Source organism: Bombina bombina, chromosome 3 (assembly GCF_027579735.1).
Source record: "Bombina bombina isolate aBomBom1 chromosome 3, aBomBom1.pri, whole genome shotgun sequence".
Taxonomy (NCBI): Eukaryota; Metazoa; Chordata; class Amphibia; order Anura; family Bombinatoridae; genus Bombina; species Bombina bombina.
Genome location: NC_069501.1, coordinates 1274681100 through 1274707776, shown reverse-complemented (window position 1 = coordinate 1274707776; position 26677 = coordinate 1274681100). Strand labels below are relative to the sequence as shown.

Below are 26677 nucleotides of genomic sequence, written 5' to 3'. Positions count from 1 at the left end.
AGAACCAGAAAAGATAACAGACTAGAAGTCTTCCTGAAATCTTTAGTAGCTTCAACATAATATTTCAAAGCTCGTATAACATCCAAAGAATGTAGGGATCTCTCCAAAGAATTCTTAGGATTAGGACACAAAGAAGGAACAACAATTTCTCTATTACTGTTGTTAGAATTCACAACCTTAGGTAGAAATTTAAATGAAGTCCACAAAACAGCCTTATCCTGATGGAAAATCAGAAAAGGAGATTCACAAGAAAGAACAGACAATTTGGAAACTCTTCTAGCAGAAGAGATTGCCAAAAGGAACAACACTTTCCAAGAAAGCAGTGTAATGTTCAAAGAATGCATAGGCTCAAAAGGAGGAGCATGTAATGCCTTCAAAACCAAATTAAGACTCCAAGGAGGAGAGATTGATTTAATGACAGGCTTGATACGGACCAAATAAAGAAGAAAAAAACTGAACAATGTCCTTAGATTTGCATCAGTGTCTCTTGCAAATCACAGGGGGTTAAATAGTATATTGGAGGACCTCCTATGAATCAAGGTGTGATGTATCTTCAGTGGTTATACAGGTATGTTCATATGTATATAAATAAATCTTTCAGTGACAACTGTAAACCTTATATATCGCACCCAGACCTGTTGTGTTGATATTCAAATGTCCCACAGGATTGTGTATATAGTAAGACAATCTGTAGTATGATATAGAAGTCCAATATACTTAGAAGCAAAACATTCACTCACCCTTCTTCTTGTAGTACAGGAGCTGAGTTATCCCAACGTCAGGAAAGCTTGTGGGTCACAAGCACAGGGTAATTTGGAGATTATTCCTCGAGACGTGTGGGTCCTTTAATGTGTGTCCTGTGAGAGGAATGTTTGCAGACTGCTGGAAGCGGTGAGTGCCAGAACAAACCGCCAAACAATTTCACAAGTATAAAGCTTCCACACAGGTGGAAAGAGTGCAGCATGAAATGGGCCGAGAATAGTAGAGAGTAAAAAAATTTGCTTTATTGGATATGCATTAAAAGTACTGTGAGTTGGGCTATTAGGCTGACTTCGCTTATGGCTGTGATATAGGTTGAATCTCTGTGATAACTCACAGTACTTTTAATGCATATCCAATAAAGCAAATTTTTTTACTCTCTACTATTCTCGGCCCATTTCATGCTGGACTCTTTCCACCTGTGTGGAAGCTTTCTACTTGATACGGACCAAAGCCTGCACAAAACAGTGAATATCAGGAAGCTTAGAAATCTTTCTGTGAAATAAAACAAAAAGAGCAGAGATTTGTTAATCACTGAGTCAGAGAAACCTCTATGACTAAGCACTAGGCGTTCAATTTCCATACCTTTAAATTTAATGATTTGAGATCCTGATGGAAAAGCGGACCTTGAGACAGAAGGTCTGATCTTAAAGGAAGTGGCCAAGGTTGGCAACTGGACATCCGAACAAGATCCACATACCAAAACCTGTGAGGCCATGTTGGAGCAACCAGCAACACAAACGATCGTTCCATGATGATCTTGGAAATCACTCTTGGAAAAAGAACCAGAGGCGGGAAGATATAAGTAGGTTGGTAACACTAAGCAACTGCTAACGTATCCATCGCCTCCGCCTGAGGATCCCTGGACCTGGACCGGTACCTGGGAAGTTTCCTGTTTAGATGGGAAGCCATCAGATCTATTTCTGGAAGACCCCACATCTGAACAATTTGAGAAAACACATCTGGATGGAGCGACCACTCCCCCAGATGTAAAGTCTGATGGCTGAGATAATCCGCTTCCCAATTGTCTACACCTGGGATATTAACTGCAGAAATTAGACAGGAGCTGGATTCTGCCCAATCAAGTATCTGAGATAATTCTTTCATAGCATGGGGACTGTGATTCCCACCCTGATGATTGACATATGCCACATTTGTGATATTGTCTGTCTGAAAGCAAATGAAGGGTTCTCTATTCTCTATCCTGAAATAGCACCGAGTTCTAAAATATTGATTGGTAACCTCGCCTCTTAAGATTTCCAAACCCCTTGTGCTGTCAGAGATCCCAAGACAGCTCCCCAACCTGAAAGACTTGCATCTATTGTGATCACAGTCCAGGTTGGATGAACAAAAGAGGCCCCTTGAACTATACAATCGTGATCTAACCACCAAGTCAGAGAGAGTCGAACATTGGGATTTAAGGATATTAATTGTGATATCTTTGTATAATCACTGCACCATTGATTCAGCATAAAAAGCTGGAGAGGTCTCATATGAAAATAAGCAAAGGGGATTGTGTCCGATGCTGCAGTCATTAGACCTAAAACTTCCATGCACATAGCTACTGAAGGGAATGATTAAAACTGAAGGATCGAATAAGTTGAAACCAATTTTAATTGCCTCTTGTCTGTTAGAGACAGAATCATGGACACTGAATCTATCTGGAAACCTAAAAAGGTGACCCTTGTCTGAGGAATCAAGGAACTTTTTGGTAAATTGATCCTCCAACCATGTTTTTGAAGAAATAACACTAGTTGATTCGTGTGAGATTCTGCAGAATGTAAAGACTGAGCTAGTACCAAGATATCGTCCAAATAAGGAAACACCACAATACCCCGTTCTCTGATTACAGAGAGTAGGGCACCGAGAACCTTTGAAAAGATTCTTGGAGCTGTCGCTAGGCCAAATAGAAGAGCAACAAATTGGTAATTCTTGTCTAGAAAAGAGAATCTCATAAACCGATAGTGGTCTGGATGAATAGGAATATGAAGATATGCATCCTGTAAGAATCTTAATCTGCCCCCTACCATTTGGGTTGGAATGAGGGCCACACCTTCATGCAGACTTGGGGACTGGATTTGGTTTTTTAAACGGCTTGGATTTATTCCAACTTGAAGAAGGTTTCCAATTGGAACCAGATTCTTTGGGGAAGGATTGGGTTTCTGTTCCTTATTTTGTCGAAAGGAACGAAAACGGAAAGAAGCTTTAGATTTACCCTTAAGTCTTTTATCCTGAGGTAAAAAAAACTCCCTTCCCCCCAGTGACAGTTGAAATAATTGAATCCAACTGAGAGCCAAATAAATTTTTACCTTGGAAAGAAAGAGATAGTAATCTAGATTTAGATACCATATCAACATTCCAAGATTTAAGCCACAAAGCTCTTTTAGCTAAAATAGCTAAAGATATAGATTTAACATCAGGATCTGTGTCATGTTGTGCTAAACTTTCCAACCAAAAAGTTGATGCAGCTGCAACATCAGCCAAAGAAATGGCAGGCCTGAGAAGATAGCCAGAATATAAATATGCTTTCCTTAGATAAGATTCAAGTTTCCTATCTAAAGGGTCCTTAAAAGAATTACTATCTTCCATAGGAATAGTACTACGTTTAGCAAGAGTAGAAATAGCCCCATTTACTCTTTTTCCCAAAACTCCAAACTAACTGCTGGCAAAGGATACAATTTTTTAAACCTTGAAGAAGGGATAAAAGTACCAGGCCTATTCCATTCCTTAGAAATCATATCAGAAATTGCAACAGAAACTGGAAAAACCTCTGGAGTAACCACAGGAGGTTTATAAACAGAATTTAAACATTTACTAGTTTTAGTATCAAGAGGACTAGTTTCCTCAATATCCAATGTAATCAACACCACTTTTAGCAAGGAACAAATAGACTCCATTTTAAATAAATAAGAAGATTTGTCAGTGTTAATATCTGAGGAAGGATCTTCTGAATCAGAAAGATCCTCATCAGAGGAGGATAATTCAGTATGTTGTCGGTCATTTTAAATTTCATCAACTTTATGAGAAGATTTAAAAGACCTTTTAGGTTATTTGAAGGCAGGATAGCAGACACAGGAGGTTTATAAACATACGGCTAGATTACGAGTTTTGCATTAAGGTAAAAAAGCAGCGTTAACAGGTCCTAACGCACTTCTTTATGCCCGCTGGTATTACGAGTCTTGCAGGTTTAGGGGCACCGCACACTTTTTTGGCCTTACCGCAAACCAACTTACGTAAATTTGTAAAGTCTTTTTTCAATAGGACTTGCATAGCGCCGGTATTATGAGTTTGTCCTGGGAGGCCAAAAAAGTGAGCGGTACACCCTCTACCGCCAAGATTCCTAACGCATTTTAAAGTCAGTAGTTATGAGTTTTATGCTACAGCTTTGTAGTGTAAAACTCATAACTAAAGTGTTACAAAGTACACTAACACCCATAAACTACCTATTAACCCCTAAACCGAGGCCCTCCCGCATTGCAAATACTAAAATAAAAATATTAACCCCTTCTCTGCCGCTCCGGACATCGCCGCCACTAGAATAAACATATTAACCCCTAAACCGCCGCACTCCTGCCTCGAAAACACTAGTTAAATATTATTAACCCCTAGTCTGCCGCCCCTAACATCGCCGCCACCTACATTATACTTATTAACCCCTAATCTGATGTCCCCAACGTCGCCGCAACTATTCTAAATGTATTAACCCTTTAAACCTAAGTCTAACCCTAACACCCCCTAACAAATATAATTAAATTAAATCTAAATAAAATTCCTATCATTACCTAAATTATTCCAATTTAAAACTAAATACTTACCTATAAAATAAACCCTAAGCTAGCTACAATATAAGTTATAGTTACATTGTATCTAGCTTGGGGTTTATTTTTATTTTACAGGCAAGTTTGTATTTGTTTTAACTAGGTAGAATAGTTACTAAATAGTTATTAACTATATACTAGCTACCTAGTTAAAATAAATACAAATTGACCTGTAAAATAAAACCTTACCTAAGCTACACTAACACCTAACACTACACTACAATCAAATAACTTACCTAAATTAAATACAATTAAATACATTAAATACAATTAGCTAAATTACAAAAAAACAAACACTAAATTACAAAAAATAAAAAACAAATTACGAGATATTTAAAATAATTACAACTAATCTAAGAGCCCTATCAAAATAAAAAAGCCCCCTCAAAATAAAAAAAACCCTAGCCTAAACTAAACTATCAATAGCCCTTAAAAGGGCCTTTTGTGGGGCATTGCCCCAAAGAAATCAGCTCTTTTACCTGAAAAAGAAATACAAACAACCCCCCTAACAGTAAAACCCACCACCCACACAACCAACCCCCCAAATAAAACCCTAACTAAAAAAAAACAAAGCTCCCCATTGCCCTGAAAAGGGCATTTGGATGGGCATTGCCCTTAAAAGGGCATTTACCTCTATTGCTGCCCAAAGCCCTAACCTAAAAATAAAACCCACCCAATAAACCCTTTAAAAATCAAAACACTAACCCCCGAAGATTCACTTACCGGGAGAAGTCTTCATCCAAGCGGCAAGATGTCCTCAACGAAGCCAGCAGAAGTGGTCCTCCAGACGGGCAGAAGTGGTCCTCCAGATGGGCAGAAGTCTTAACCCAGAGGGCCTCTTATATCTTCATCCGACCGATGCGGAGCAGCTCCATCTTCAAAACATCCGGTGCGGTGCATCCTCTTCTTCCGACGTCTTCTTGCTGAATGAAGGTACCTTTAAGTGACGTCATCCAAGATGGCATCCCTTAGATTCCAATTGGCTGATAGAATTTTATCAATTTAATTACATTGTAGCTATCTTAGGGTTTATTTTACAGGTAAGTATTTAGTTTTAAATAGGAATAATTTATTTAAGTATAGTGTAGTGTTAGGTGTAATTGTAACTTAGGTTAGTTTTTATTTTACAGGTTAATTTCTCTTTATTTTAGCTAGGTAAGCTATTAAATAGTTAATAACTATTTAATAGCTATTGTACCTAGTTAAAATAAATTGAAAGTTACCTGTAAAATAAAAATAAATCCTAAGATAGCTACAATATAATTATTATTTATATTGTAGCTATATTAGGGTTTATTTTAAAGGTAAGTATTTAGTTTTAAATAGGATTAATTTAGTTCATAATAGAAATATTATTTAGATTTATTTAATTAATATTTAAGTTAGGGGGTGTTAGGGTTAGTGTTAGACTTAGGTTTAGGGGTTAATAATTTTATTACAGTGGCGGCGGTGTAGTGGGGGGCAGGATAGGGGTTAATAAATTTATTATAGGTGGCGACGGTGTAGGGGGGGCAGGATAGGGGTTAATAAATTTAATATAGGTTGCGGCAGGGTCAGGGAGCGGCGGTTTAGGGGTTAAACTATTTATTTAGTTGCGGCGAGGTGCGGGATCAGCAGGATAGGGGTTAATAACTTTATTATAGAGGGCAACGGTATAGGTGGGGCAGGATAGGGGTTACTAGGTATAATGTAGGTGGCAGCGGTGTCCGGGAGCGGCAGTTTAGGGATTAATACATTTATAAGAGTTGCGGCAGTGTCTAGGAGCGGCGGATTAGGGATTAATACATTTATAAGAGTTGCGGCAGTGTCTAGGAGCGGCGGTTTAGGGGTTAGTAACTTTATTGAGTTGTAGGGGGCTCCGGGGGCGCCGGTATAGGGGGTAGAACAGTGTAGTTTAGTGTGGGTGCTTAGTGAGAGGCTAGCAAGAAAGCTGTGAAAAAGCCGAAGAGCAGCGAGATCGGATGAGTGATAACTCTCACAGTCCGCTGCTCATCGCCCAGTACTTGGTGCGCGGCTTTTTGACAGCTTTTTTGATAACTTAGGCGAATTTTGCAGGTCCGCGGCGGCGATGTGAGGCGAGCTTAGGCGAGCGTATTGGGCCGGTGAAGGCAGGAAAAGTAGACACGTTGATAACTAGGCCCCAAAATGTGTTTCCCCATAGGAATTAATGGGGCTGCGTTACTGAGTTTTACGCTGCTTTTTGGCAGGTGTTAGACTTTTTCTCAGCCGGCTCTCCCCATTGAAGTCTATGGGGAAATCGTGCACGAGTACGTATAACCAGCTCACCGCTGACTTAAGCAGCGCTGGTATTGGAGTGATAAAAACCTGTAATACCAGCGCTGCAGGTAAGGGAGCGGTGAGAATAAACTGCAAGTTAGCAACGCACCCCTGTTACCGCAAAACTCGTAATCTAGGCAATAGTTTCGCATCAGCAATAAAATCTTTTATATTCACAGGGATATCATGTAAATTAGATGTTGAAGGAATCGCATCAGCAATAAAATCTTTTATATTCGCAGGGATATCATGTACATTAGATGTTGAAGGAACAACAGGCATTGTACTATTACTAATGGACACATTCTCTGCATGTAAAAGCTGTGGTAGAGCTGTTATCAGGCAGCAGGGTTCCAACAGTGGTTTCTGAGACAGGATCAGATTGAGACATCCAAACAGCATAGCCCTCTGACATAGAAAAAGGCAAGAGGCATATAGGAATGGGGTTTTTAAATAATGAAATTATTTGACGGGAAGTATGACGCACAACGCAAAATGAAATTTTTTGGCGCTAACAACAGCCAGAAATGACACACCACTCGCATCATTGCAGACGCAACCTTGTGCAAGGAAACTCGGCGTCAACTAAGATGCCGGAAATTATGAATTTGTGTCACCGGACGTACCAAAAAAATTCTTGCGCCAAATATAACACAATAAACATCGGCATTTTGCGACCTCGCTGGCTTAATTTTGCCCGCGAAAATTTAATGAAAAAGCAGTCAATTTGAAAAAAAGACTATACCCCAGGTAAGAAAAATATTTTCCTAAATATATTTTTTCCCAAATATGAAACTGATAGTCTGCAAAAGGAAATATACATAAACCTGACTCATGGCAAATATAAATACAATACATATATTTAGAACTTTATATAAATACATAAAGTGCCAAACCATATCTCTGTTCCGGGTTTTTTCCCTGTTTTGTTTGCCATGTGCTGCTGGCAGCCATTTTACTCACCTCTCATCCTGACTATGCTGCATTGTGGGGGATGCTGCTCATTTCCTGCACTTCTTTTTATGGCCAGACTGGTGTGCATCATCCGTGTGAGACAGGATGCAGTCTCAGAATTGTGATGTCATCACTTATTATTTAAAGGGCCTCTGTCCAGTATGCTTTGCCTTTGCGTTGTCTCAGACCTGTTTATGAGAGTTCCTGTGTATTACCTGGCTGCCTGAAGTCCTTCCTGGTTCCTGATCCCTGGCTTGTTCCTGACTCTGCTGTTTTCCTTGTTCCTGATTCCGGCTCGTCTGACTATTCGCTTTGGCTCCTGACTCAGCTCATCTGACTACCAGCTCTGGTTTTGACTCCTGGCTTGTTATTTGACTTGTGGACATTTTCTTATTTTTTGCTATTAATAAAGGTGTGATTATTTTTGCACTTCTTGTCTCAGTCTGATTCCTGGCACCCTGACATTACGCAGAGGCCATGAATCCTGATGGTGCTAATTATCCACCTTTACCTGCCATCATTTCTAGGATGGATGTACAGGATCACAGCTTGGATCAATTTGCACTAGCCCTGCAAACCCTGCTGACTCGCACTGCATATTTGGACCAAAGTGTCCCGCAAGTTATGGCTGCTTCTGTTTCCGCTGCTGCACCTATGCCTACCAGGAGCATGTCCAGTTCTGCACCTCTACCTCAGTGATATGGAGGCGATCCTATTCAGTGCAGAGGGTCTTTGAACCAGGTGGGCATTCACTTTGAGATGTTACCTCAGGTGTTTCCCTCTGGCAGAGCTAAGGTGTGATTTCTCATCTCATTACTCTCTAACACAGCTCTTGCCTGGGCTAATCCCTTGTGGGAGACTAATAAACCTGTGATTTCAAATTACCCTGAATTTGTGGCCTTCTTTTGAAGGGTATTTGACGTTCTGGCTCGCTCCTCCTCTGCTGCTAAATGACTCATGTCCATTCAGCAAGGTACAAGATCGGTTGCTCAGTATGCTATTGAGTTACGTACGCTTGCCGCAGAGGTAGGTTGGAACAATGAAGCCCTTGTTGCCGCCTTCTTTCATGGGCTCTCTGATGCGATTAAAGATGAAGTTGCTGCCAGAGATTAACCAGAGGATCTCGAGGCATTGGTGTCTTTTTTTATCCTAATTGACATCAGACTCAGAGAGAGGCCCTCTTTCAAGGAGCGCTTGTGGAAGCCTCCTGTTCCGTTGTCTTCTACGTTTTCATTCCCACCCGTGCCTCCCTCTCCTCCCATGCCTCCTGGTCCTGAGTCACCAGGTACTGCTGAACTGATGCAGTTGGGATTCACGCGTCTCTCCGCGGCGGAGAGGGCCTTTAGGAGGAGGGAGGGGCTCTGCCTCTATTGTGGGTTACAGGGCCACCTTTAAGGTCTTGTCCTACACGTCCGGGAAACGCTCACACCTAAGGTCCTGTTGGGGGCAGACCTTGGGTGGTTTATCCTCGTCCCCGGAACCGCTTAAGGAGAAACCTTTGGTCACGGTTGTCCTTTCCTGGTTGGACTCCTCCATAGTCACTCAGGGTCTTGTTGACTCCGGTGCTGCAGGCTATTTCATTGACAGTGCTTTTGTATCAAAGCCCTCCATTCCTGTTTTGCCTCGGTCCATTCTGCTTTCTATTGAGGCCATTGATGGCAGGCCCCTTCAGCCCGCACTCGTTACTCATGAAACTGCTCCGTTGTCCATGGCTGTTGGGGCTATCCATTTTGAAACCCTCCAGTTCCAGGTGATAAACTCTCCTCATTTTCCAGATGTTCTGGGTTATCCCTGGCTCCAAAAGCACAATCCCAGTCTCGACTGGCGCAGGTCCGAAATTTTGTCGTGGTCCCGCAATGTATTTCCACTTGTCTTCGGAAATCAGTTAAAGTCTTGTGCACTTCTTCGGTATCTCAATTGCCAGAGGAGTACCGAGAGTTACTAGACGTTTTTGACAAGGTGCATGCTGGTACGTTGCCTCCTCACCGGTCTTACGATTGTGCCATAGACCTGCAACCCGGAGCCATTCCTCCTCGGGCTGGGTGTACCCTTTGTCTGTTGCAGAGAATTGTGCTATGGAGCAGTATGTTGCCGATGCTCTGTCACGTGGGGATCATCCGCAAATCCTGCCCTCCTGCAGGGGCTGGCTTTTTCTTTGTGAAGAAAAAGGGTGGTGAGTTAAGACCATGCATCAATTATAGGGGTCTTAATCGTCTTACCATTAAGAATGCTTACCCTATTCCGCTCATTACGGAACTACGGTCTTTACTAAACTTGATTTGAGAGGAGCGTACAATCTCGTTAGGATAAAGGAGGGCCACGAATGGAAAACAGCATTTAACACCAGGAGCGGGCATTATGAATATCTTGTAATGCCCTTTGGCCTATGTAATGCTCCTGCTGTTTTTCAGGAATTTATTAATGATGTCCTACAAAATATGTTGCAACAGTGTGTTGTGGTGTACTTAGACGACATCCTCATACACTAACCCACACTTGAGGCTCATCGTTCTGATGTTACACAGGTTCTTCAGAGACTACGTGAGAACAGCCTGTTTTGCAAACTCGAGAAATGTGAGTTCCATCAGACTCAAGTAACCTTTCTTGGTTATGTTATCTCCGTTGCAGGGTTCTCCATGGATCCTAACAAGTTATCTGCAGTTCTGCAGTGACCTTGCCCAGTTGGTCTTCAGTCTATTCAACGTTTTTTGGGGTTTGTCAATTACTATAGAAAGTTTATTAAAAACTTTTCTTCCTTGGTCAAACCTATCACAGACATGACCCGTAAAGAGAATGATCCACTCCATTGGTCCCTACTGCAATTAAGGCCTTTGATAGTCTTAAGACTGCCTTTGCTGCTGCTCCAGTTCTGGCTCATCCTAACCCTGTCCTGCCTTTCATTCTTGAGGTTGATGCATCTGAGACTGGAGTAGGTGCCCTCTTGTCTCAACTTCCTATGCCTGATGGTTCCTTGCATCTGTGTGGTTTCTTCTCTAAGAAATTTTCTCCAGCGGAGTGCAATTATGACATTGGCGACAGGGAATTACTGGCCATAATTTTGGCACTCAAGGAATGGAGGCATCTTCTCGAGGGTACTAGCATGCCAGTGCTCATTCTTAGTGACCACAAGAATTTAACTTATCTATCAGAAGCAAAACGACAGGCCAGATGGGCGCTATTTTTGTCTCAGTTTAATTATGTGGTCTCCTACCTGCCTGGTAGTAAGAATGTTAGGGCTGATGCACTCTCTCAACAATTTTCGCCTCTGTCCAAGGAGGAGTCTGTTCCTACTCCTGTTATACCTCCTGACCATATTTTATTCCAAGTTGATACCTCCTGACCATATTTTGGCTACCATACGTACTAATTTGACTTCTCCCTTGGGGGAGGAGATTCTGGCTGCACAAACCAATGCACCTCCTGAGAAACCTAGTGGTAAGTGTTTTGTTCCTGAGAATCTTCAAACTAAACTTTTGCACACTTACCACTATCCTAAAGCCGCAAGTCACCAAGGCAAGAACCAAATGATTTGGTCTGTCACTCGACAATTCTGGTGGCCAGGCCTTCGTTCTTATGTTGCTGCGTATGTTGCCTCCTGCTCAGTTTGTGCACAGAATAAGACTCCTCTACGTCTTCCTGTGGGTCTTCATCAACCTATTGCTAATGGTGAGCATCCTTGGACACATCTTTCCATGGACTTCATTGTCGAGCTCCCTGTTTCCAATGGCAATACTGTTGTCCTTATGGTGGTTGACCATTTTTCTAAAATGTCACATTGCATTCCCTTGATTAAGCTGCCTACCGCTCAGGAGCTTGCTTCAATTTTTGCCCGGGAGGTCTTCCATTTAAATGGGTTACCTAAGGAGATAGTGTCGGACCGGGGTAGCCAGTTTGTCTCCAGATTTTGGCGTTCCTTTTGTGCTCAAATGGGGATCCAGCTTTCCTTCTCCTCGGCATATCACCCTCAATTCAATGGGGCTGTGGAACGGTCTAATCAAGCTCTGGAACAGTTCCTCCATTGCTATGTCTCAGATCACCACAATAATTGGTCTGAACTGTTACCTTGGGCAGAGTTTGCTCGTAATAGTGCTATTAATGCTTCCTCCAAGTTATCCCCGTTCATGGCGAATTATGGGTTTCAACCATCCTTGTGCAAGGAAACTTGGCATCAACTAAGACGCCGGAAATGACGAATTTGTGTCACTGGACGTACCTTCACGCCAAAAAACTTCTCGCGCCAAATATGACACAATAAACATTGGCATTTTGCGACCTCACTGGTTTAATTTTGGCCGCGAAAACTCAATGCAAAAGCAGTCAATTTGAAAAAAAGACTATACCCCAGGTAAGAAAAATATTTTCCTAAATATATTTTTTCCCAAATATGAAACTGATAGTCTGCAAAAGGAAATATACATAAACCTGACTCATGACAAATATAAATACAATACATATATTTAGAACTTTATATCAATACATAATGTGCCAAACCATATCTCTGTTCTGGGTTTTTTCCCTGTTTTGTTTGCCATGTGCTGATGGCAGCCATTTTACTCAACTCTCATCCTGACTATGCTGCATTGTGGGGGATGCTACTCATTTCCTGCACTTCCTTTTATGGCCAGACTGGTGTGCATCATCCGTGTGAGACAGGATGCAGTCTCAGAATTGTGATGTCATCACTTATTATTTAAAGGGCCTCTGTTCAGTATGCTTTGCCTTTGCGTTGTCTCAGACCTGTTTGTGAGAGTTCCTGTGTATTACCTGGCTGCCTGACGTTCTTCCTGGTTCCTGATCCCTGGCTTGTTCCTGACTCTGCCGTTTTCCTTGTTCCTGATTCCGGCTTGTCTGACTATTCGCTTTGGCTCCTGACTTGTCTGACTACCAGCTCTGGTTTTTACTCCTGGCTTGTTATTTGACTTGTGGACTTTTTATTATTTTTTGCTATTAATAAAGGTGTGATTACTTTTGCACTTCTCGTCTCAGTCTGATTCCTGGCACCCTGACAAGCTGAGAGTGTCTTAAGTAATGAAAACATACTTACCAAAAGACAGCCATCCACATATAGCAGATAGCCAAACCAGTACTGAAACAGTTATTAGTAAAGGTAATGGAATATGAGAGTATATCGTCGATCTGAAAAGAGAGGTAGGAGATGAATCTCTACGGCCGATAACAGAGAAACTATAAAAAAGATTTCCCGCAAGGAAACCATAAAATTCAATAGGTTATACTCCCTTCACATCCCTCTGACATTCACTGTACTCTGAGAGGAATTGGGCTTCAAATTGCTGAGAAGTGCATATCAACGTAGAAATCAAGCACAAACTTACTTCACCACCTCCATAGGAGGCAATCGGCTAGATTTAGAGTTTTGTCGGTAAAGACCAACGTAGCTAACGCAGCTTTTTTTCCTACCGCTGCTTCCAAACAATGCTGGTATTGAGAGTTGTCTGAGGGGCTGCGTTAGGCTCAAAAAAGGGAGTGTTGAGCCGAATTTACCGCCACTTCAACCCTCAATACCAGCGTTGCTTACGGTAGCGGTAAGCTGACAAAACGTGCTCGTGCACGATTCCCCCATAGGAAACAATGGGGCACCTGCAAAAAAGCAGCGTTAAGCTCCCAACGCAGCCCCATTGTTTCCTATGGGGAAACACTTTCTAAGTCTGCACCTAACACCCTAACATGAACCCCGAGTCTAAACACCTCTAACCTTACACTTACATCCATATAAAGACGCTGAGTAAAACCTCAGCAAATGCTACACACGATTTAAATCCATATAAAGACGCTGAGTAAAACCTCAGCAAATGCTACACACCTGAATTAAATCCATATAAAGACGCTGAGTAAAACCTCAGAAAATGCTATACACCTGAATTAAATCCATGTAAAGACACTGAGTAAAACCTCAGCAAATGCTACACACCTGAATTAAATCCATATAAAGACGCTGAGTAAAACCTCAGCAAATGCTATATACCTGACTTAAATCCATTTAAATCCATATAAAGACGCTGAGTAAAACCTCAGCAAATGCTACACACCTGAATTAAATCCATATAAAGACGCTGAGTAAAATCTCGGCAAATGCTACACACCTGAATTTAATCCATATAAAGACGCTGAGTAAAACCTCAGCAAATGCTACACACCTGAATTTAATCCATATAAAGACGCTGAGTAAAACCTCAGCAAATGCTACACACCTGAATTAAATCCATATAAAGACGCTGAGTAAAACCTCAGCAAATGCTACACACCTGAATTAAATCCATATAAAGACTCTGAGTAAAACCTCAGCAAATGCTACACTCCTGAATTAAATCCATTTAAATCCATATAAAGACGCTAAGTAAAATCTCAGCAAATGCTACGCACCTGAATTAGATCCATATAAAGACGCTGAGTAAAACCTCAGCAAATGCTACGCACCTGAATTAAATCCATATAAAGACGCTGAATAAACCCTCAGCAAATGCTACACACATGATTTAAATCCATATAAAGACGCTGAGTAAAACCTCAGCAAATGCTACGCACTTGAATTAGATCCATATAAAGACGCTAAGTAAAACCTCAGCAAATACTACGCACCTGAATTAAATCCATATAAAGACGCTGAGTAAAACCTCAGCAAATGCTACACACGATTTAAATCCATATAAAGACGCTGAGTAAAACCTCAGCAAATGCTACACACCTGAATTAAATCCATATAAAGACGCTGAGTAAAACCTCAGCAAATGCTACACACCTGAATTAAATCCATATAAAGACGCTGAGTAAAACCTCAGAAAATGCTATACACCTGAATTAAATCCATGTAAAGACACTGAGTAAAACCTCAGCAAATGCTACACACCTGAATTAAATCCATATAAAGACGCTGAGTAAAACCTCAGCAAATGCTATATACCTGACTTAAATCCATTTAAATCCATATAAAGACGCTAAGTAAAACCTCAGAAAATGCTACACACCTGAATTAAATCCATATAAAACAACTATTGGTTTTAAAAATTAACATTTTATTTTCTGTTTTTTTTTTTATTTCCAGCTTAAAATTTTAGTAAAGAGATGAAGAAGAAGCCAACGCTATAATGACACTGAGTATACATAAGGTTTGGTGTGCTGTTGCATGATTGGACATTTGCTACTAATATATTTTTACCAACACAAATGTAATGTAAGTGCTCATTGCAACCAACCATGAAGGAACGAAGCACAAATCAGAGCCACCCTTTCTCTCACACAGAATTTGTCCTTTTAGGATTTCCTGGGACAGCAAGTCATAGGCCGTTTCTGGTAATCCCATTTCTGGCCATCTATTTGGTGATTCTGACTGCCAATTTTCTTATTATCTATAGGATCTGGGCTGAGAAGAGTCTTCATTCTCCGATGTACTCACTTATCTCTGTCTTGCTTCTTGTTAACCTTTTCTCTTCCACTGCCATCTTGCCAAAATTTCTGTTGGGCCTTTTATTTGATCTAAACCAGATCACTTTGTCTGGATGTCTTCTGCAAATGTTCACAATTTATTTCATGGTTACATATGAGTCTGCTGTGGTGTTATTGATGGCGTTAGACAGATATGTGGCAATTTGCAGACCACTGCGTTATCATGACATCATGACAAACCGCTTACTTGCCCAGCTATCTTTCATTGCTATAATGCGGAGTATTTGTCTTGTGCTGCCATTAATCTTATTGGCTTCTCAGGTTCAGTACTGCAAGTCAAACATAATCCTAAACTTTGTTTGTGAAAACATGGGACTTCTGAATCTTGGATGTGGCAATATCTCTACCTCACTAGTTGCTGGACTTATAATAAGAATCTTGGTCACTGTAGCTGACCTCTCCTTCCTGCTTGTTTCCTACTCAAATATTCTTAATACAGCCATGAAAATTGTTGTTGGAAAGGCCAAACACAAAGCCCTGCACACGTGTGGTACACACCTGTCTGTCGCCATAACATTTCACATGAGCGCCCTTTCTTCTTCCATCGTTTACAGAATACAGAGTTCCATTTCAATTGACATCCAAAATCTTTTTAGTGCAATATATCTTATTATTCCAGCCGCCCTCAATCCACTTATTTATGGCTTTGGGGTAAGAGAGATCAGAAAATGCTTAGTAAAGGCATGGCGCAAAAATCTCTGAGTCCTCTCAACATCTGTAAACGTTGAGTTCAACAAGACATAAGTGCTCCATTACGTTGGAAAAAATGCAAATGATCATATGAATATGTGTGTATGTATATATAAAAAGATATATATAGCTAGATATAGATATAGATATATTTCAAATGTGTAAAATCTGTTCTGTAAAGATAATCTGAGCTATTTCATTACATGTCCCTGGTCCCTACAATGTCAGCAATACACGATCTAATTATATTTTAATACAAGAAATGTCCCTTATCTTTCCATGAATAAAATTACAGTTTCTCCACGAATTATAAGGTAATATATGTTTACCAACACAAATGAAATGTAATTGCCACTGAAAATCTCCATACAGGGTCAGTAGATTGAGTTTTATGTTTTCTTTACAATGGTCATGGTGGTGTAAGAGGCAATTATGTACCCTCCTCCTTAGCCCAGCCTGCCCAACAGTAAAATAATAAAGTAGAATTATAAGAAACCGCTAGTTGTATGAAATGTAACTTATTTATTCTACTGGAAAACATGAATTTATACTTTACTCCCTTACAAGTGAAGTCCCTTTACAGCTGTTCAAAAAGCTGATATGGAAGGTTTTTTTTAAAGATAAAAATACTATATAGACCCACAAGTAGGGAGCTTTTATAATTGGTAGGTTACACCTCACATTAGAAGGATCTCACAAGGCTGCACGCAGTGCTACAGGTTGCATAAGAGTATATATTCTGCATTATTCTCAAAATTATTAATATATAACTGGAAATAGATAGATAGATAGATAGATAGATAGATAGATAGATAGATAGATAGATTTAGATAGATAGATAGATAGATAGATAGATGATAGATGGATAGATAGGTAGATAGATAGATAGATAGATAGATAGATAGATAGATAGATAGATAAACGTATGTTAGACAATGTTATAGTTGTGGCCCGCTATCAGAACGGACATTTGCTCCGTCCTCCATCCTCAACTCACACACAGACTCCAAAGTTCCTGTTTACCTCTGGTGAGCAAGATATCAACTGGCCGGCTCAATTTATATAAGGTACCTTAGTCTTGAGTGTCATGCACACCTAATACACAGCTAGATTACGAGTTTTGCATAATGGCTGTTTGTAAACAGCGCATGCGTTATTTTCATTGCGCACTCTTCATTAAGTAAGTATTACAAGTCTGAAAAGAACCTTGTTGCGGTAACACGAGTACCGCGTTTATTTCACTAGCGTAATCACAGGCGCATAATGGATTCTCCCATAGAGATCAATGCAAAAGAATATACAGTACAGATTTTTAATCTAGCACTCGATATCGCGAGAACTACACACTGCTCTGTCATATTACACATACAACATAATGGATACTAAAAAGAATCAGCTCAAATGTAGAAACAACAATCGCCCACACAACATAGCACATCCATATTCAACATTCACAATCCTTTACAACAATTGCTACAGAACATTTACAATAAAGGGGGATTCAGAAAATATGTTTAGATTTGCATCACGGAACATAACAACAAGAAAAAATAAATTTCACACTGATACACAAACAAAACATTCGCATTGGCGATTAGGAAGCATTATTATAAAATAAACATTTACAACACTTAACAAATACGATGCAAACAGAAATCATCATTTGGATTTTGAGATACTAAATTAGGAGAATGTTATGCAAAATGATCACTATGACATCATCGCATTATACACATTCCAGAAAAACATATGTGCATTTAGAAACTCTATATGAGCAAATTCTACTACTCCACATTGCACACATACAAATCATCACTAAAGCACACCTGGATCTCGTTTACTTTGCAAACCAGTGCATCATTAAGCATTTACATAGGGTATATAAACACGCTAGAAACATGGCTTCCTTGACTGTATTGCTTTTTTGAGATAGGTGCAGGTCTAGGCGTAGTTAGTGAGAGAGAGTTAGTGAGAGAGAGTTAGTAAGAGAGAGAGAGTTAGTGAGAGAGAGTTAGTGAGAGAGAGTTAGTGAGAGAGTTAGTGAGAGAGAGTTAGTGAGAGAGTTTGTGAGAGTTTGTATATGAATTTATCTGGGTGAGTGTGCTGTTTTTTTTCCCACTACTTACATATAGTTAAACATATTTACTTTCATTTACACGCAAACACATTCAATACATACATACACATAGCTGTAACACTACATACACACACATACACTCCATACCCCATTCCCTTTAATCCTATACCCAGCCCATAGTTAGATTTTGTTTTATTTACACCAACTTATTGTTTACATACTCTCATTTACTCCTTTTTTTATATGCTTGTCTGTTTATTACTACCCCTTACCCGATTTTATAAATCCCATTCACACTTTGAGCACTTTTAACTGTAGCTAAGGAAAACTTGGACACCTTTGTATCCCAACAGGCAGCGGCAGGGCTAATTAAAACTGCTTCCAAATTTTATAGATTCGGGAATCGGTCGGGGAAACTTTTGGCCTCCATAGTTAAATCTCGGACTGCAAAGAAGGATATTGCCTCCTTGAAATATGGAGGGAAGACACGTACTGCACCCATAGATGTAGTCAAGGGGTTTGCAGACTATTATATTGCACTGTACACCAAACAGACGGCGTGTTCACCTGCTGTTAACGAAGCCTTCTGGTCTTCTGTGAACCCACCGCGGCTTAGCCAGGATCAAGTGGATCAATTGAATTCACCTATCACCAGCGAAGAGATGGAGAGGACAATACTGAGTATGGCTTTAGGCAAAGCACCGGACCCTGATGGCCTGCCTGCGGAGTTCTACCGTCTGTTACAACCTAACATTTCCATTAAAGACCTGCTAGAACAACGGGGCCGACAAGCCAGTAACCTCAGAAAGAGGGAGATTATTACAATACTGACCGAGATGGACGGAGTACCAGGGACCGAAGGAACCAATAGGCCCAGAATATGAGACAGAACCCCAAAGAAGCAAGCTTTGACCGGGCGGTTAAAATGAGACTGGCACATTATGGCCCCAACCCGACTACAGAAATTATCGACCGGGTCATAGCCGCTGTGGAGGCCAACCTACTTCACCAAAGCAGCGCTGCAGCAGCCCAAGTCACAGCAACCCCAGTGGAAAAGAGAAAAGTACATTTTGCAGCTTTTAAAAGCTTCCTGGAAACATAAGGAGAGATTGATGGATACCTTGCGGATTTTGAGAGGCAATGTGCCCTACAAAAGGTACCCGCAGAGGACTGGGTCATGATATTATCCGAAAAATTATCCGGCCGGGCCAGCGAAGCTTTTCGGGCCATTCCAGATGAGGAAATCGGGGATTATAATGCTGTAAAACAGGCTCTGCTCTCCAGGTATGCGATTACACCAGAGGCATACAGGAGATGGTTCAGAGACACTGTTAAACTAGCTGGAGATTCTTACGTCGAATGGGCATGTAAGGTGCACCGCACAGCAGCTCGCCTGACAGATGAGTATATGGATGCCCGCAAACTGGACACTGCTACCACTAAGATCCCTGCCAGAGTGGAGTACAGACCCACAGTCACCCCAGCAGCTACCAGTTACCAACCCCCGGCGCACCACTCTACCACACGGCCTCCAGCCACGAACTATCCTCAGACAGCCCAGTTCAACTCACGGGACAACTCACAGCATATTCGGTGCTTTGGATGTAAGCAACTAGGGCACAAAAGACCAGAGTGTCCCCTAAACACAGCAAACCAAGCACAGTCCTGGAGAAGACCCGCCGGCCGAAACCCACGTAACCCCCAGCCTGTGGTCCACTGCATAGAGGAGGAAGAATTCTGGGGCATCCTACATGAAGCAGACCCCGTGCAAGCTGCCCACCGGGATAACCGGCAACTGGTTAAAGTGAATGGGAAGGAGGTCAGTGGTCTACGGGATACTGGTGCTACCATGACCTTGCTCCAAAAGAACTTGGTGTCTGAGAAACAGCACACCGGAGACACTGTGGCTGTGAGGGTAGCAGGGGGCGCTGTGTTCCGCCTACCTGTTGCCCGGGTACATTTGGATTGGGGAGTGGGCGCTAGACATGTGAATGTGGGGGTCATGAAGGACTTACCTGCTGATGTTCTCCTTGGAAATAACTTGGCCCCCCTTGTTTCTGCCTACGCTCCCATGGGTCCCACCGATGTTAACCCTGTGACTACCTGTGCCCAGATCCATGCCGAAGAGACTGGCCCACCTGCTGCTGAGCTCCAGGACGCTGAGCTCAGTAAATCTCTATCCGCCATTGATATGTGGAAGTCCTGTTACAATGCACTGATGAAGGAGAAGAGTCAAGTAGAGGATGAAATGGTCATGTTAAACAATCACGTAACAGTGCTAGCGGGAGAGAAGAGGAGCGCAGAGGAAAAAGCGCGTTTAGAACAGGAATCTCTGCTAGACAAGCTGCACCGACAGACTGCAGAAAACACCAGCTTGAGAGTAGAACATGAAACATTAAAGACAAACTTAGCGACACTGGAGGAGAAGCTGACGCTGGCTCATAGTGAGGTGCAGCAACTCAAGGGAAACCTACGTCAGTATGAAGGGCTTGTGGATACCTATAAAGAGCAGGTACAAAAAACTCGTAAAGAAGCCGATGAGATTTTGAAGGATTGTTTAGCCCTGGTCTGGGCACTGAAGAAGTTGAACCCTTATTTATACGGGCAGCAATTCTCTCTCATAACGGGAATGCAGATGGATTGTCCCGGCAAACTGACATTCCTACCACCTCCTAGTCCGGTCATCCCCAAGTTGACACGCCAAAGGGTCAAGCCGGGTCTGCCGGAGTGTCCCACCAGGAGGGAGCCGTGTGACAGACCCCTCTGTCAGTACTGGAAGGATTAACTTTGTTAAGCTTTGAGAAGCTATTTTCTAAAGACAGGTTTCCTGGCAGCAGCTATTGTTTACTGTAATTAAGTTTAAGTGATAAGCGTTCACATTTTTTTATCACCTCCAAAGTTCAGACTGCCAGGTGTGAAAAAGAACTCCATTGTTTTCTTGTGTTTAATTGCTTATCTGGTTAAGTAATGTAATTCTATTGTATCCTGTAAAAGGGCGTCTTCCCTCTATCTAATCTCTACCAACCCCCCATCTGGTCTCCTATGGGAGTTCTGCATAAATACTGGGCATATAGCCCTCAATAAAGACATTCTTCATTTTTACCTTCAAGATGGAGCTTGGTCTCATGTTTGGGGGGAATTAGCTGGGTTGTGTGTTGCTGATCCCATATTCAGGACATCTTTCATCTGGTATTAACCCTTGATTTCTGGTGATACCATAACAGGGACCCTTACAAAATGATTAATAAACTTGAGATCCAGAACTGGTCTGAAAGAATTTTCATACTTCAGGACAATGAATAGATTTGAATAAAAACCCAGACCCTGTTGCAGAATTGGAACTGGTACAATTACTCCTGAAATCTCTAGATCTGAAACACACTTCTGAAAAGTCTGGGCTTTCACACAATTTGTTGGAACATGAGAGATAAAAAATCTACTCACAGGAGGTCTTATTCTGAAATCTATTTGATACACCTGAGAAACAATATTCTAAATCCAATTATTCTGAATGGAACCTGTCCAAATGTCTTGAAATAATTTTAATCTGCCCCCCACCAGCATAACTGGATCGAGGGCCACACCTTCATGCAGTCTTGGGGACTGGCTTTGGTTTCTTGTAAGGCTTGGATTTATTCCAACTCGAGGATGGCTTCCAATTGGAGCCAGAGTCTTTAGGGGAAGGAGTAATTTTCTGTTCTCTATTCTGACGAAGGGAACGAAAACGATTAGAAGCTTTAGATTTGCCTTTAGACTTTTTATCTTGAGGCAAAAAACTCCCTTCCCCCATTAATAGTGGAAATAATAGAATCCAACTTTGAACCAAACAAATTATTACCCTGGAATGATAGAGATAGTAACCTAGATGTAGATACCATGTCAGCATTCCATCATTTGAGCCATAAAGCTCTTCTAGCTAAAATAGCCAAAGACATGGGCTTCTATTTATCAAGGTCTGGCAGACCTCGCTGAATACGGAGAGCAATACGCTCTCCGTATTCAGCATTGCACCAGCAGATCACGAGAGCTGCTGGTTCAACTCCGCCCCCTGCAGACTTGCAGCCAATGGGCCACCAGCAGGGGGGTCTCAATCAACCCGATCGTACTCGATCGGGTTGATTTCCGGTGATGTCTGTCTGCCTGCTCAGAACAGGCGGACAGGTTATGGAGCAGCGGTCTTTGTGACCGCTGCTTCATAACTGCTGTTTCTGGCGAGTCTGAGGCAGAAACACGGGCCATCAAGCTCCTTTCAGAGCTTGATAGATAGACCTCATAGATTTAACATTAATCTTGATGATATCAAAAATAGCATCACAGATAAAATGATAAGCATGTTGAAGCAAATAAACAATGCTATGCAAATCAGAGACTTTTTCCTGTTGTGCTAAGCTATCTAACTAAAAAGTTGATGCAGCCGCAACATTAGCCATAGAAATGGCAGGTCTGAGCATATAGCCAGAATGCAAATAAGCTTTCCTTAGATAAGATTCAATCTTCCTATCAAAAGGATCCTTAAAATAAGTACTATCTTCCATAGGAATAGTAGTATGTTTAGCAAGAGTAGAAAGAGCCCCATCAACCTTAGGGATTTTTGCCCAAAACTCTAATCTAGCCACTGGCAAAGGATACAACTTTGTAAACCTTGAAGAAGGAACAAAAGAAGTACAAGGCTTAGACCATTCCTTAGCAATCACATCTGAAATAGCATCAGGAACAGGAAAAACCTCAGGAGTAGTCACAGGAGGTTTATATACAGAATTTAAACGTTTACTGGATTTATTATCAAGAGGACCAGATTCCTTAATATCCAAAGTTATTAACACTTTTAACAAAGAACAAATATACTCAATCTTAAAAAGATAAGATGATTTATCAGTGTCAATGTCTGAAGTAGGATCTTCTGAGTCAGAGAGATCCTTATCAGAGGAGGATATATCAGTATGTTGCCGGTCAATAGAAATTTCATCAGTATTATAAGAAGTTTTAAAAGACCTTTTACGTTTATTTGAAGGTGGTATAGCAGCCATAGCCTTCTGTATCACATCAGCAATATCATTTTTCATATCAACAGGGATATCATGTACTTTAGATGCTGAAGGAACAACAGATACTGTACTAGCACTAATAGAAACCTTTTCTGCATTTAAAGCTTATCAAGACAACTGTTACATGCTACAGCTGGAGATATAATCTCCACTAGCTTACAACAGATACACTTAGCTTTGGTAGAACTGTGTTCAGGCAGCATGGTTCCTACAGCAGCTTCTGAGACAGGAGCAGATTGAGACATCTTGTAAAATGTAGAAAAAGAAAAAATAACATTCAAACAGAAATATCTTATTTCCACATATAGCAGTTTCAGGAATGGGAAAAAATGCAAATGCTAAAATTGGCAAAAAAAGCAAATAGCATAGCCCTCTGAGCATAAAGAAGGCAAGGAGCATATCGGAAGTAAGGTAAAATAAAACTAAATTTTTTGGCACCAAGTAAGACGCATGACGCAAAAGGAAGTTGAGAAATTTTTTGGTGCCAACAAACATCCGGAAATGACTCAACTCGCGTCATAACAAACACAATTTTGCGCCAATCAACCTAGCGTCAACTAAGACGCAGGAAATTATGAACTTGCGTCATTACAGATGCACATTCGCGGCAAAAAAAATCTTGCACCAAGAATGACGCAATAAATAACAGCATTTAACGCCCGCTGGTTTTTAAAGTCAGGCAGGAAAGGGTCTACCGCTCACTTTCTTTCCGCGCCTCGAGGCTACCGCAGATCCCCTTACGTCATTTGCGTATCCTATCTTTTCTATGGGATTTGCCTAACACCGGTATTACAAGTCTTGGAAGAAGTGAGCGGTAGACCCTCTACCGACAAGACTCCAACCGCAAAAAAAAGTCAGTAGTTAAGAGTTTTATGGGCTAACGCGGGAACATAAAGCTCTTAACTACTGTGCTATAAAGTATACTAACACCCATAAACTACCTATGTACCCCTAAACTGAGCCCCCCCCACATCGCAAACCCTATAATAAAATGTTTTAACCCCTAATCTTCTGACCGGACATCACCGCCACCTACATTATAGCTATGAACCCCTAATCTACTGCCCCCAACATCGCCGACACCTATATTATATTTATTACCGCCTAATCTGCCCCCCCATGTTGCCACCACCTACCTACACTTATTAACCCCTAATCTGCCGACCAGACCTCGCCGCCACTATAATAAATGTATTAACCCCTAAACCGCCGCACTCCCGCCTCGCAAACACTATAATATATTGTATTAACCCCTAATCTGCCCTCCCTAACATCGCCGCCATCTACCTACAATTATTAACCCCTAATCTCCTTCCCCCAATGTCACTGCTACTATAATAAAGTTATTAACCCCTAAACCTAAGTCTAACCCTAACCCCCCCCTAAGTTAAATATAATTTAAATTAAACAAAATAAATTTACTATCATTAAATAAATTATTCCTATTTAAAACTAAATACTTACCTATAAAATAAACCCTTATATAGCTACAATATAACTAATAGTTACATTGTAGCTATTTTAGGATTTATATTTATTTTACAGGCAACTTTTTATTTATTTTAACTAGGTACAATAGCTATTAAATAGTTATTAACTATTTAATAGCTACCTAGTTAAAATAATTACAAAATTACCTGTAAAATAAATGCTAACCTAAGTTACAAATACACCTAACACTACACTATCAATAAATTAATTAAATAAATTACCTACAATTATCTAAACTCAAATACAATTAAATAAACTAAACTATAATACAAAAAAAACCCCACTAAATTACAGAAAATAAAAAAAATTACAAGAAGTTTAAACTAATTACACCTAATCTAAGCACCCTTATAAAATAAAAAAGCCCCCCAAAATAAGAAAATGCCCTACCCTATCCTAAATTACAAAGTAATCAGCTCTTTTACCAGCCCTTAAAAGGGCTTTTTGTGGGGCATTGCCCCAAAGTAATCAGCTCTTTTACCTGTAAATAAAAATACAATACCCCCCCAACATTACAACCCACCACCCACATACCCCTACTCTAACCCACTCAAACAACCCTTAAAAAAAAAACCTTAAGATCTCCCTACCTAGAATCGTATTCACTCAGCCGAGCCGAATTCTTCATCCAAGCAGGGCAGAAGAGGTCCTCCATCCGATTGAAGTCTTCATCCAAGCGGGGCAGAAGAGGTCTTCCATCTGATTGAAGTCTTCATCCAAGCGGAATCTTCTATCTTCATCCATCCGGAGCAGAGCGGCAGCATCCTGAAGACCTCCGGCGCGGAGCATCCTTCCAGCACAACGGACTAACAATGAATGACGGTTCCTTTAAATGACGTCATCCAAGATGGCATCCCTCGAATTCCAATTGGCTGATAGGATTCTATCAGCCAATTGGATTTAAGGTAGGAAAAATCTGATTGGCTGATTCAATCAGCCAATCGGATTGACCTTGCATTCTATTGGCTGTTCCGATCAGCCAATTTATTATAGTGTTTGCGAGGCAGGAGTGCAGCGGTTTAGGGGTTAATACATTTATTATAGTGGCGGCGAGGTCCGGTCGGCAGATTAGGGGTTAATAAGTGTAGGTAGGTGGCGGCGACGTTGGGGGGGCAGATTAGGGGGTAATAAATATAATATAGGTGTTGGCGATGTTAGGGGCAGCAGATTAGGGATTCATAGGGATAATGTAGGTGGCGGCGGTGGCCGGAGCAGCAGATTAGGGGTTAATAAATGTAAGGTTAGGGGTGTTTAGACTCGGGGTTCATGTTAGGGTGTTAGGTGTAGACTTAGAGAGTGTTTCCCCATAGGAAACAATGGGGCTGCGTTAGGAGCTGAACGCTGCTTTTTTGCAGGTGTTAGGTTTTTTTTGCAGCCAGCTCAGCCCCATTGTTTCCTATGGGGATATCGTGCACGAGCACGTTTTTCCAGCTTACCGCTACCGTAAGCAACGCTGGTATTGAGGGTTGAAGTGGCGCTAAATTATGCTCAACACTCCCTTTTCTGAGGCTAAGGGTGCGCTGGAAAAAAAAGGCTCGTTAGCACTGCAGGTCTTTACCGACAAAACTCTAAATCTAGGCGAAAGTTTGTAAAACTGAATTGTGGGTGTGGTGAGGGGTGTATTTATAGGCATTTTGAGGTTTGGGAAACTTTGCCACTCCTGGTAGGATTGTATATCCCATACGTCACTAGCTCATGGACTCTTGCCAAATACATGAAAGAAATGTGTGCATTACACACAGTGATTTCTTATGTTATACTACTATAATAAGATGTAAGGAAATGTAAGGAAAATTGGAATATATGTGCTGCAAACATTCAGATAATAGTCTGTTTAAAATATATTATATGTGTATGTGGATTTCAAAAGCAAAAATATTAAAATGTACATTATGAATGCATTTCCATAAATTAAGAATTGTGGTCAACATCACTTAAGGATTATCAACATAAAAGAACTTTTATTAAAAATTACATTAATAAATAACGAAGAAATGCAACATTTTAATTGCATTGTTCTTTTTATTATGATAAATATGATTTATGAAGGTTATAAAACATAAATAAATAGGATAATAGGACAAATAAGTCAGAATGATAACATA

At 40.9% G+C, this 26677-nt stretch overlaps 1 protein-coding gene across 1 annotated transcript; it reads left to right on the top strand.

Moving 5' to 3' along the window:
* The first annotated feature begins 14900 nt into the window (after positions 1-14900).
* On the top strand, positions 14901-15971 carry LOC128652736 (olfactory receptor 52E8-like). Its single transcript, XM_053705668.1, has one exon. The coding sequence runs from the start codon at positions 15021-15023 to the stop codon at positions 15969-15971; it is 951 nt and encodes a 316-aa protein (XP_053561643.1). The 5' UTR covers positions 14901-15020.
* The last annotated feature ends 10706 nt before the right edge of the window (positions 15972-26677 follow it).